The 11777-nt window shown below is 46.6% G+C and overlaps 1 protein-coding gene across 1 annotated transcript; it reads right to left on the bottom strand.

Moving 5' to 3' along the window:
* Positions 1–546: 546 nt before the first annotated feature.
* Positions 547–2311, bottom strand: LOC129187752 (coxsackievirus and adenovirus receptor homolog). Its single transcript, XM_054787408.1, has 2 exons — positions 2260–2311; positions 547–1641 (listed from the first exon to the last, which is right to left on the bottom strand). Exon 2 carries the CDS (start codon positions 1614–1616, stop codon positions 732–734), a length of 885 nt encoding a protein of 294 aa, XP_054643383.1. The 5' UTR covers positions 1617–1641; positions 2260–2311; the 3' UTR covers positions 547–731.
* Positions 2312–11777: the final 9466 nt, after the last annotated feature.

Raw genomic sequence — 11777 nt, 5'->3', positions numbered from 1 at the left:
CTTTATATTTTGACTTTATTCTTGTAAAATTGCAGCGATTTCCATTTTTTGTGTGTTTTTACTTTTCTTGTTATATTTGCAGAATGACCATGGGCCAATAAAACACAGCCGCTGGATGCAAATGGCCTTTGGACCGCACTTTGGACACCCCAGACCTGAAGGTCATCCATCAAATAGCAGATCTATTTTTGATTTATTTTTATGAATTGCAAGTGTGTTGGTTTGACCTCAAGGTCACTTCTGTCTCTTTGATCTTCCAAACACGCAGTCTTGAACCTAAAAATGTGACATTTGACCTCTGAGTCATAAATCAAATATGAACTAAAGCGGTGTAACATTTCCATGTAATGTACTCGCATTTTGTAAAGATGAATGTGCACATTGTTCCTGTTTAATGAGTCAGTCGCTACCCGATTCCCTTGAGTGACTGACTCGTCAGAGCTGGAGTCCGTAAAAGGAGTCTCCACTCACTCTTTTGGACAGCTTTGTGTTTTTATCATTTATTTTTAATTGAAAAAACATAGTCATACACAACAAATGGGGCATCATTATCCAATAACATGAAATTAAACAGCAAACAAGAAGAAGAAATGCAAAATCACATTATAATGTAGGGAGTTTCCTAGAAGATTCATTTGAGGTTTTTTTAAGAGGAGATGATGGATGGATTGTCTTCTCTTTCCAGCAACACAGAAATCCTAAATGAATCAAAAACAACAAATTTGGCTCCATTATTTCATATTTTCAGCAGTATCGCCAGAAGTGTGAGGATGCTCACACGTGACACTATCGGGAAGTGTTTCCAAGTCTCCCCCCTCCATCGACAACATGGGCACCTCCTCCACTGTTTCACTTCTGCGCCAGTACCAGATGGCGAGAGCACCGACAAGACCCAGCACAAGCACGACGGTCGTCACGGCCACGACTGGAACTGGAACTCCATCGCTCATGGCTGATGGTGGTGGACACTCAAGTAGGACGTCACAGTGTTGGGTAGCAACCAGACTTTCCACCGTACAGAGATATCTTCCACAGTTGTCCTCTGTGATCCTGTCTACAAACAAGTCACCCAATGTGGCATTCACACTGGCGTTTGGTGGCAACATCTTGTTTCCGCTCATCTTTGTCCAGCTGTACGTCAGTTGGAGGGTGTCATGTGAGGATCCGCATTTGAGCGTCACGCCAGGCTCCCCTTTCACACCACATACCGGCTCGCTTGGTTTTTCCATGACTGTCAGGTTCATGTTCATCTCCCTTTCCTCATCTATTTCATAATTTCTCAAGAGGCATGTGTAGGTCCCCGTGTCTGAGAGACGCAGGTTGCTGATGGTTATGGAAGCGTCTCTTTTGCAGTGTGAGGTCTGAAAGCTGTGAGGCATGTGGTGGAACCTGCCCTTCAGTGGTTCATAAAAAACATCACAATACCACCATGTAATACGGAAGTCTTGTGAATTCACCGTGACAAACCAGGTAATGTCTACATCGTCAGTGGGATATGTATGCTCGCAGTGAAGAGTGATGTTTGATCCTACAGCTGCGTAATAGGACGTCTGGGAGTTGGCTTTGAGAGTGCAAAAGGTCAGCACCAGGACAAAAGAGCAGAACGCAGGCCTCATGATTGGAGCGTTGGATGGGAGCTTGCTGTAAAGTAAACACACGTTACATTGTCTTTCATGTCTTCAAGTCCAAGTATGACTTGTGTGTACAACTAGAAAGACACCACTAACAATTTCACTCTGTAAAGTGCCAGAAGTGGCGATTGTGACATGTATTTTATCCATTATATTTCTGCAATGATGGCCCCTGGGCCACACATTGGACACCCATGCACCAGGAAGGCAGGTGCTGCCAGTGTGTCTGCTTCACAATCACAGGTGGAGATCCTGCGCGGCAGATGCAAGAAACACTTACTTTGAATGCACCCCTACTTGCTAAATATAGCAACCATGCCGCAGCCGAGTTATGGTCGCCACGTTACGCCTTCAGAGAGAACCATTTACGTGTTTTGATCTGATGAGAATTATTACAGCGTCTGCTTGGATATAAACACACGCAGCAGCTCTTCATCTATGATGGAAAAAAGCACACGTCTCCCTGATGCTGACACAGGGAGCATTGCAGTGTTTAAACACTTAATGTGTGCCTCCAATAATGCTTTTAATTGCATATTAATCCATTTTACTGAGGGCCAATGAAAAAAAGGCCTCCATGACACTCCCTGGCTGTTTTTAAGCATTTAGCATAAAAAGTGTACTTCACCTGCACCTCCTAGAAGATGAGGACACCTCAGCTGGATGATTCTCTGAGATGAAACACGTCTACAGTCACTTTATGTATGCATCACTTCATGTCACAAGACATAAAAGATGCTTATGTCATAAAGCACAAAGACTAGCTTTCGTATTTGATGATGAAAACTGCAACTGTCCTATCAGAAAGCGCCACGATAGCTTTGGAGCTGCCACGGTTGCCTTTGAGGTGAAAAAGATGACATGTAATACGAATAATGCGGAGACTACAAGGCTGCACAAAAAATACCTTTTAACGAAAACCGCTCCAATTAAAAGTAACACATCTAGTAAAAGCAATGCCAAGGTTATGTTTTGCCAGTCTTTATCGGGTTGTTAAAACAGAACATTTCAGACATTCGTGCTACAAATTCCCAAAATGCCTTTGATCTAAAGAGTTCCAGCTACTTCCACATTTCTCAACCCATTCAGACACTTCTTAAGTCAAAATTCTCAACTCTTTCAGGACATTTAGCCTTCCGGGTACATGCTATCTAACTTTAGCATATGTTAACGTTAGCATGCTAGCATTATGAGCCATGTTCATGGATAGTGTTGGAGATGAAATTTCTCCACAACCTGCCACCCTTGCGTGTTTTTTAATCTCCAGTTATGAGAAGGAATCAAAGACTCTCACAACAAATTAGATTGTTTCCAAATGTATTGAATAAGTCAGACAGAATAACTGCAAGACAAATCAGACATAATTGAAAAATAAGTCAGACAGGATAGTTTACAGTCTTCAGGTACCTGGACCCCGTTTCATTTCACCTGTACCATCTCCTGGCTGAAAATGAAAGAGTGCTCCTGCCAGTTGTCATTTTTATCCTTGTAGGACGTTTTCCACAGCTGTGCCCTCCCCAACTCCAAGCTCAGGTTGAACATGCGCTGTCGAGGGCCCAGCTCCCACACGCAGGCTTTCAGAAGTCGAGGAGATACTCCATCCGGACCTGCTTTGCTGGGGCGCAGCCTCCTTAGCTCCGCACTTACTTGAGCTGCTGTTACTGTGGGTCGTGTGAGTGGGGGGTGAGTGTGAGTACCTGTTTAAGTGCCACCATCTTTTAACATCTTCAGGTTCAGAAGTCTTTGATGTTATTTAGGGCTTATTAGTAAAGCAGCGTACAGTCTTTACTGGCACATCACCCATGCAGTAGTGCAGGTGACATTTCTATGCACTGCAATGCAACCCAGTCAGTGGTCCTGCTCAGCCTCAGGGGACGACTTCCTGAACAAGCATGTGGTCATGAATAACTTCCTTTGGTGTATCGTGGTTTGACTAGGACCAGGTTGCCTTCCCCAGTGCCAGGTGCCAGCATGCATCAGTGATATTTGCATACATGAGAGGAACCATGGCAATTGGCAGAGGTCTGCTAATAGATTTTTTTCCTCATTGGATGAACTTGTTCCTCTTAAAAAAAAAGAAAGCCAAATGGCCCTCAAACCACACTTTGGACACCCGCCCTAGAGGTCATCCATCCAATAACTCGAGTTTAGTAAACTCAACACCAATCATTACCCGATTCCCCTCAGTGACCGACTGTGTTTTGATTTTTAATCAAAGAAAAATGAACAAATATGGCATCATTATCCAATGGATTTCCAGCTTGAAATTTAAGTTCACATAATTAACCAATAGAAATGCAACACTAGCAGATTGAATTGGGTTTTACTTATATAAGTACTTAAATGACCAGAAAGCAGAATACACCCAAGTAGCTAGAGTTGCTGGAGGACTCTGGACATTCAGGTAACAATCTGGCACTGGAAGCTTGTCAGACTGCAGCTAATAGAAGGCAGTTAATGAGACACAGGTGTGCTTAATTAGGTCCTCCGGATGGCTCAGAGGTGTACTGCAATACATGGCAGACAGAACATGACATTTTTGTCCATAAATTTTGTGGAGTTTTACAGAAACTCCACATTCATCAAATAAATGTTCCTTCCACTCCCATCACAAAATCTATAGATGTTCTTATCAATATCAAAACCAAGTCTACTCATTCCCCACACTTGTGTCACGTGTTGTCATCTTTACCCGCCAAGATGTCTGCTGTCCAGGATACAAACGTGGAGGGCAACACAGAAAATAGTATCAGTTATAGACAACTTCATATACAGTATATACACACATCAAATCTTTATTTGAAGACAATTTTTAAAATAGCAACGTTGACCAAAGTGTTTACAAATGGGCTCAGCAGCTAAACGTTACAAAGTAGTTCATCATATTGTTATGGTTAAAAATACAAGATTCTCTCTGAACAGGAGATGACGGATGGATTGTCCTTTCTTTCCAGCAACACACAAACCCTAAATAAATCAAAAACAACTTTGGCCATTATTTCATATTTTCTTCCATCGCTTCTTTACAGACCTATCGCCAGAAGTGTGAGGATGCCAACACGTGACACTATTGGGTAGTGTTGCCAGTCGAGACCGTTCCCCTCCCTCCATTGACGACATAGGCACCTCTTCCGCTGTTTGATTAAAAACTAGGTCAACACTGTTTCTTCTGCACCAGTACCAGATGGCGGCAAGAGCACCGACACCCAGCACGAGCACGACGGACGTCACGGCCACGACTGGAACTATAACTCCATCGCTTGTGGCTGATGGTGGCGCTGTGGGTTAAACGTTTTTGATCGTGACTGGTGGTGGTGGTGGTGGACGCTCAAGTAGGACGTCACAGTGTTGGGTACCAACCAGACTTTCCACCGTACAGAGATATGTTCCACAGTCGTCCTCTGTGATCCTGTCTACAAACAAGTGGCCCATTGTGGCATCCACATTGGCCTGAGGAGGCAACATCTTGTTTCCGTCCATCTTTGTCCAGCTGTACGTCAGTGGGAGGGTGTCATGTGAGGATCTGCATTTGAGCCTCGCACCATAAACCTCTGCAAACTCCCATTCCACGCTACACTCTGGCTTGCTTGGTTTCTTTGTGACTTTCAAGTCAATTTTCTGTGTGTGTGTTTTGCCATTAACGTACAAATCACAATCATAGGTCCCCGTGTCTGAGAGACGCAGGTTGCTGATGGTTATGGAAGCATCTCCGCTTAAGGGGTTGGGAGACGTGTAGCGGACCCTCCCCTTCAGTGGTCCATGCACAACTTGGCCATCTGTTAACATTATTAACTTATACGTTCTATTGAACACAAACCACCTGATCTCTAGTTGCTCATGGGCATATGTGTGCTTGCAGGGAAGAGTCAAGTCTGATCCTTCGGCTGCGTAAAAGGACGTCCTGGAGCTGGTTTCGAGAACACAAAAGATCAGCACCAGGACAAAAGAGCAGAGCGGAGACGTCATGATTAGAGCGTTGGATGGGAGCTTGCTGTCAAATAAAACACACGTTACATTGTCTTTTATCTCTTCACCAGCTTCACAAGTCCAAGTATGATGACTTGTGTGTACAACGAGCAAGACGGGGGTGTCCAAACATTTGCCTGCCTCTCTGTTCAATCCTGCCAGTCCTTGAACCAGTTGAAGAAAAGCACTACTTCAGTTAGGCAGGACATCTTGCTTGATTTGATTCTCTATTCAGCAAAATAATCCAGTAGGGAATCCTACTTGGCAAACATTCACTCATCACGGTCGGGTCTGGAACCAATTAACCGCAATCAGTGGCGGTACTGGCTTGAATGACGCCCTGGGCGCACAGACGCAGTCATTTTACAATGAAGTCTAAACATCCATCCATCCATCCATTTTCTATGCCGCTTCTTCCTCATTTGGGTCGCGGGGGCATGCTGGAGCCTATCCCAGCTGACCAGCTGACAGGCGGGGTACACCCTGGACTGGTAGTCTAAATATTAAGAAGACATTTGTAATAAAGCAAAAAAGAGTTGCAATTTTACGAGAATAACGTAATATAAGAAAAGATAACAATTTTAATCGCATTAAGTTGAAATGGTCAAGAAATAGACATCATTTTTAAAAGGTCATAATATCCCGAGAAACAAACAAGACAACAAATAAAGTTCCAATTTCTGAAAAATTACGTTAAGGAAAAAGTTACAATGTTACAACAATAAAGTCAAAATATTGTGGAAATAAAGTCACAATTAAAAAAAGGGGAGCAGTCATTTTACAAGAATAAAGTCAAAATATTAAGGGAAAAAACTTATTCTAACAAGATATAAGTCAGCAATTTCAAGGGACTAAATCACAATATCATGATGAAAAATGTCAATTTAGTAGCAGAAACAAAAAACAAACCAGGATGCATGAAATGAGGGTTGACGCCCAGCAGGGTTCAGTATTGAGAAACACTCATACACGCGCACTTATGCACACAAACGTTACCCTGACATTAAAATCAGTCTAACTGACTTGACCCAGGCAATGTTGCCAAATTTTCCGTAAAAAAAGTGGCAATTGGCTGTCGTAGAAGTCGCTAAATGACGGCATCGTCTAATTTGAATATCGTCTGATGTTGTAAAATATGCTTTTGTAAAACCATAGCCTCGTAGGAGAGACACAAAAATTAAAATAAAACACCTTCACACACGTTGACTATTGAGAACTTTTTTTTAATGGGCACAACTCGACAGCGAATAACAGATTTATGGATCACATAAACATGACTCAGTGTGGTTCACTGATCTGTACTAGTAAGTCTGGATACACCATACATCTCACGGGCCGGTGCAAGCTGCTGAAGCCACAGAGAGGCCATCTTACCACTACAAAGCAGATGAAGAGGCTCGCAGAACATCTACAGGTATATTTTAAATTAAAAAGCGGGGAGATTCTCCCATTTCTTCACGTAACGCCCAGCAGGGGTCAGTATTGAGAAACACGCTCATACACGTGCACGTATGCACACAAATGTTACCCTGACATTAAAATCCGTCTAATTGACTTGACCCAGGCAATGTTGCCATTCCTTCAAGTAACGCAACCTTCGTCCCTTAAAAACGATTTGATACGTTATTCTCAATCTTTTGGATATATTAAATGTACTTTTTCCCCTTCCAATTCTCATTGCCTTTGGGACAAAATTCTACTCTGCACCCTGGCTCAGCACTCCCCTATAGCAATGCAGTTTTACTCCTCTAGAAAGAGATTTTAATTTGAACTGCATATCCCATCCCTTTTTTCCACTAAAATCCATGGTCATGATCCTTTACTTTTTTTTATTCTTACTTTCATACAATTCACTACCCCTACACTAAACCCTTTAAACCAAACCATTCCAATTGAAACAATAAAAACTAGTAACTCTAATAAGAGCAATGCATTTAAAATAGCAGTAGCAAAAACAATAAAACAAATTTAAGTCAAAGCATGAAAAAAGACACAGGATAAAGGTGAATAACGCCTCCTATTTGGTAAAGGAAGAGGCCAGACAGGCTTTATACAACCTCTTTATGTTTCATACTTTTAAGGCATTGATGGGATTCCAGTGGTTACTTGACGCAGAGCAAGCCGCCCACGTTGGCCACAAACTCCTCCAGGCTCTTGAGGAAGGCCAGCTTCTGCTTGCGGTCCATGGCGGGTGGCGTGCTGCTGGCGCTCAGCTTGTTGAAGGCGTCCACCAGACGCTGGTAGATGGCGGCGTACCTCTGCGACAATAGCAGTGTCTCCACCAGCTCAGAGTACTCCGCCTGGTGGAGGACGACACGCTCGGTAAGGAAGTACACAGAGGTTGGCTGCATATTGTATTCTTGGTGTAAGTGTTTCTTGCCAGTGACGGCAATGGCCACGAGGGGGCGCCTTTACTGCTCTTTGCTTCCGTGCTGCTAAAGCAGGGGTGTCCAAACTTTTTCGACTGAGGTCCAAACAGTGAAAAATGAAAGGATGCACCTTTGCCACTGTGAAATTTTGTAAAGCAGCACATGTAGATATGCTAACACGTTATCAAGAAAAAAGTGCATCTGAGCTTTGTGAGCACCAGGGCCGCCTCTACACTGGGACATGGGGCATGGGCATGTTTTCTTCATTATGACTTCATTGCCAGTGTGAGGATTGTGTGCTGCAGTACTGCCATCTCTCTGTCATCTCTTGCAGCACATCTCTGACACTCCTGATGAGCTGATGATCCTCACCTGTGCCTGATTAAGGAGTGCTATTTAAGCTGTGTGCAAATCTATGTTCAGTGCCAGATTGTCCCATTGCTACACCGTGTCATGCTCATGCCAGCATCCCTGTGCATTGTGTTTTGGCTTTGTGACCCTTGCTCTCTTATTCTTGTAAGTACAGTCCTACCTGCTTGACATCCATCAGCGGTCGCGTTTACTCTGTAATTTCTGCTAATTTTTGTGAGCAGCTCTTTTTGTTATTTCTGTGACTTTTTTCCTGCTCAGTGTCCGTGCTTGCAGTGTTTTCTGTTTTTGCTATTCCCGTGACTAGGTCCGGAGGTATTTCTGTTGTACTTTGCTTCCTGTGTTGTTTTTGTATTTTTCTTATTGTGGCAGTTGCAAGGAAAACTCAAGGTTTGGTCTCATGCAGAGCTTTATTCTTCAACTGCGCACTACTCAACTTGACAAAGAGGGAAGCGCTAACACTTGCGCGCCCAAAACTGGACTCTCACCACGCCCCCTAGTCGACTCCGTACTGGATGAGAGACATGCCCCCTAGTGTCCGCCACACAACCACAGGCCGGGGGCGGCCAGCAGAAATGTCACAGAGGAGCGTGGGGCCGCCGTCCTGCATCACCACATCCTCGAGCCTCAGGGCCGTAACCGCGGACACAAGGGAGCGGATATCCGGATCACGGAGCTGGTCCGCAGCCATCGCGGAAAAATCCGTCCCAAGGTGCACAGATGACACCAGTGCATGAGACAGACAATCAGCAACCGGGTTAGCCTTGCCCGCCACGTGCTGAATGTCCGTTGTGAATTCTGAAATGGCCGCCAAGTGGTGTTGCTGGCGGGCCGACCATGGCTCAGTCACCTTGGACATGGCGAAGGTCAGCGGCTTATGATCAACATAAGCCGTGAAGCGTCGGCCTTCCAACAAAAAACGGAAATGGCCGCACGCAAGAGAAAGCGCCAGTAACTCCCGGTCAAAAACACTATACTTCCGCTCGTTATCCCGCAGCTTACGGCTGAAAAAAGCAAGTGGCTGCCAAACCCCCGCCACTCGCTGCTCAACTACTGCACCGACGGCAATGTCAGAAGCGTTTGTTGTCAAAGCCACCGGCGCGATGGCGTGACCGAGAAGCGCAGCGTCTGCGCGGGCGGACTTAGCCTGCTTGAAAGCCCGGACTCGCTCAGGAGTCCAGTCAAGAGGGTCATTAGCCTTCATCTGCCGCAAGGCCGTGTAAAGAGGTTGCAGGAGGTGGGCCGCGCGATGAAGGAAACGGTTGTAAAAACCATGCCCAAAAATACCTGCAGTGCCTTCACTGACGCCGGGCGGGGGAAGTCCGCCACCGCCTGTACCTTGGAAGGCAACGAAATCGCGCCCTGTGACAAAATACGGTGGCCCAAAAAATCTATCACCGGCAGCCCAAACTGACATTTGGCTGGGTTAACGATGAGGCCCTGCTCATCGAAACGGTGAAAAACCTGCGTGAGGTGTGACAGGTGTTCCTCGGCTGAAATACTGGCCACCAATATGTCGTTGAGATAGACGAACACAAAGGTAAGGTCACGCAACACCGAGTCCATCAGCCTCTGAAAAGTCTGCGCCGCCCCCTTAAGGCCGAAAGGCATGCGCAAAAATTCAAAAAGCCCGAACGGGGTAATTACTGCAGTCTTAGGCACATCGTCAGCGCGCACAGGAACTTGGTGATAACCACGGACCAGGTCGACCCTGGAAAAAAACGTTGCACCGGCCAGGCGAGCTGAAAAATCCTGGTTGTGCGGAATGAGGTAGCGATCACGCGTGGTGATATTGTTAAGGCGGGGGAAATCGCCACACGGCCGCCATGACCCATCCGCCTTGGGCACCATGTGCAGGGGCGAGGCCCATGGGCTATTAGACCGTCCAGGCGACGCGCGCGTGCAAAAACCGGCGGTCCTACCGTAGGAATGAAATGTTCAACACCATGCTTGGTACTCCCAGAAGAAAAAGCTGGTGTGATCAAAGCTGGAAAATCCGCTAGCAAACGCTGAAAAACGTCACCCGACACCAGAAAATTTGCTTTGGTCAACAGCCCCAGTCCCCCCGTCTCACACGGAAATGTGGCAAAAGACACAGCGTCAAACAAACGGCAATTGAAACATTAACAAGCAGTCCATTTGCACACAAAAAATCTGCGCCGATAATAGGGACAGTTATTGAGACAATGACAAAGTCCCACACGAAATTACGCCCGTGGGAACAAACAGTCACCGACCTTGTGCCAAAAGTGTTGATGGAAGAGCCGTTGGCTGCACTTAACAGTGGCCCGCAGCCTTCGCCCACCTTGTCCGTGTTTGCCTGGGGAAGCAGGCTGACTTGCGAGCCGAAGTCCACCAGGAACCACCTCCCCGACTGCGAGTCGCTAATGAAGAGCAGCTAACTCCGTTCGCCGACGCCCACAGCCGCTACTGGATGCCGGCGCTGGCATTTCCCGGAACTTCGAAGGAGCAGGGGGGAACACATCGCCGAGCCCACGCGCCAAACCGCTGGTGAAAGAATCACAGGCTCCTCCCGTGCCGCTTCTGCGACACCACACCAGCCACCATCGCCGGGTTCGGGTCCTCCGTCGCCGTTTGCAGTGGATCCGCCGTCACGCCGTGCACCGCGAACCGCCTTGTAGCAAGGAGAACACGATCAGCTTCCTCAGCCAACCCCCGGTAATCGCCGGCATCCAAACAGGGGGAGACGGGAGTTGGCGCCGGAAAATGTGCGGGAAAAGGAAACCGCCGTCATCCGAGCCCAAAAGTGAGAGCATATTGTCCATCAAATACACGGCCGTGCCGTCGCCCAAGCCCGGCAGGGAAAGCAGTCTGTCCGCCCTCTCCGTGGGCGACAAACAGTACCTCCTGAGCAGAAACTGTTTGAGCGCGTCGAATTTTCCAAGACGGGGAGGTGCACGCAACAGCTGCATGACACGGCGAGTGGTCATCTGGTCGAGAGCAGCAACGACCAGGTAGTACTTGGAGTTGTTCGTCGTGATCCCCCTCAAGTGGAACAGCGCCTCGATATGCTGCACGAAGCCGGGTGGCTTTGCCAGAACTCCGGGAGCTTCACAGCGGCGGCGACGGCCGGAGCTGGGAGCTGGGGCGACAAGACCGAAGAGGAATCACACTCATCCACTGCGTGAAACATGTTCAACGGGGTCACCAACGTGGCAGTTGCAAGGAAGACTCAAGGTTTGGTCTCATGCAGAGCTTTATTCTCCAACTGCACACTACTCAACTTGACAAAGAGGGAACATCTCCTTTATAGCGCTAACACTTGTGCGCCCAAAACTGGACTCTCACCACGCCCCCTAGTCGACTCCCTACTGCATGAGAGACATGCCCCCTAGTGTCCACCACATTATCTTTTTTTGTATTAAATCCTTTTTGTTACACAGATATTTGACTCTGCATTTTTGGGATTCCTTGACCACGG

The sequence above is a fragment of the Dunckerocampus dactyliophorus genome, chromosome 9 (genome assembly GCF_027744805.1).
Source record: "Dunckerocampus dactyliophorus isolate RoL2022-P2 chromosome 9, RoL_Ddac_1.1, whole genome shotgun sequence".
NCBI lineage: Eukaryota > Metazoa > Chordata > Actinopteri > Syngnathiformes > Syngnathidae > Dunckerocampus > Dunckerocampus dactyliophorus.
Note: the sequence above shows the minus strand (reverse complement) of the source record. Positions and strands in the feature narration are given on the sequence as shown.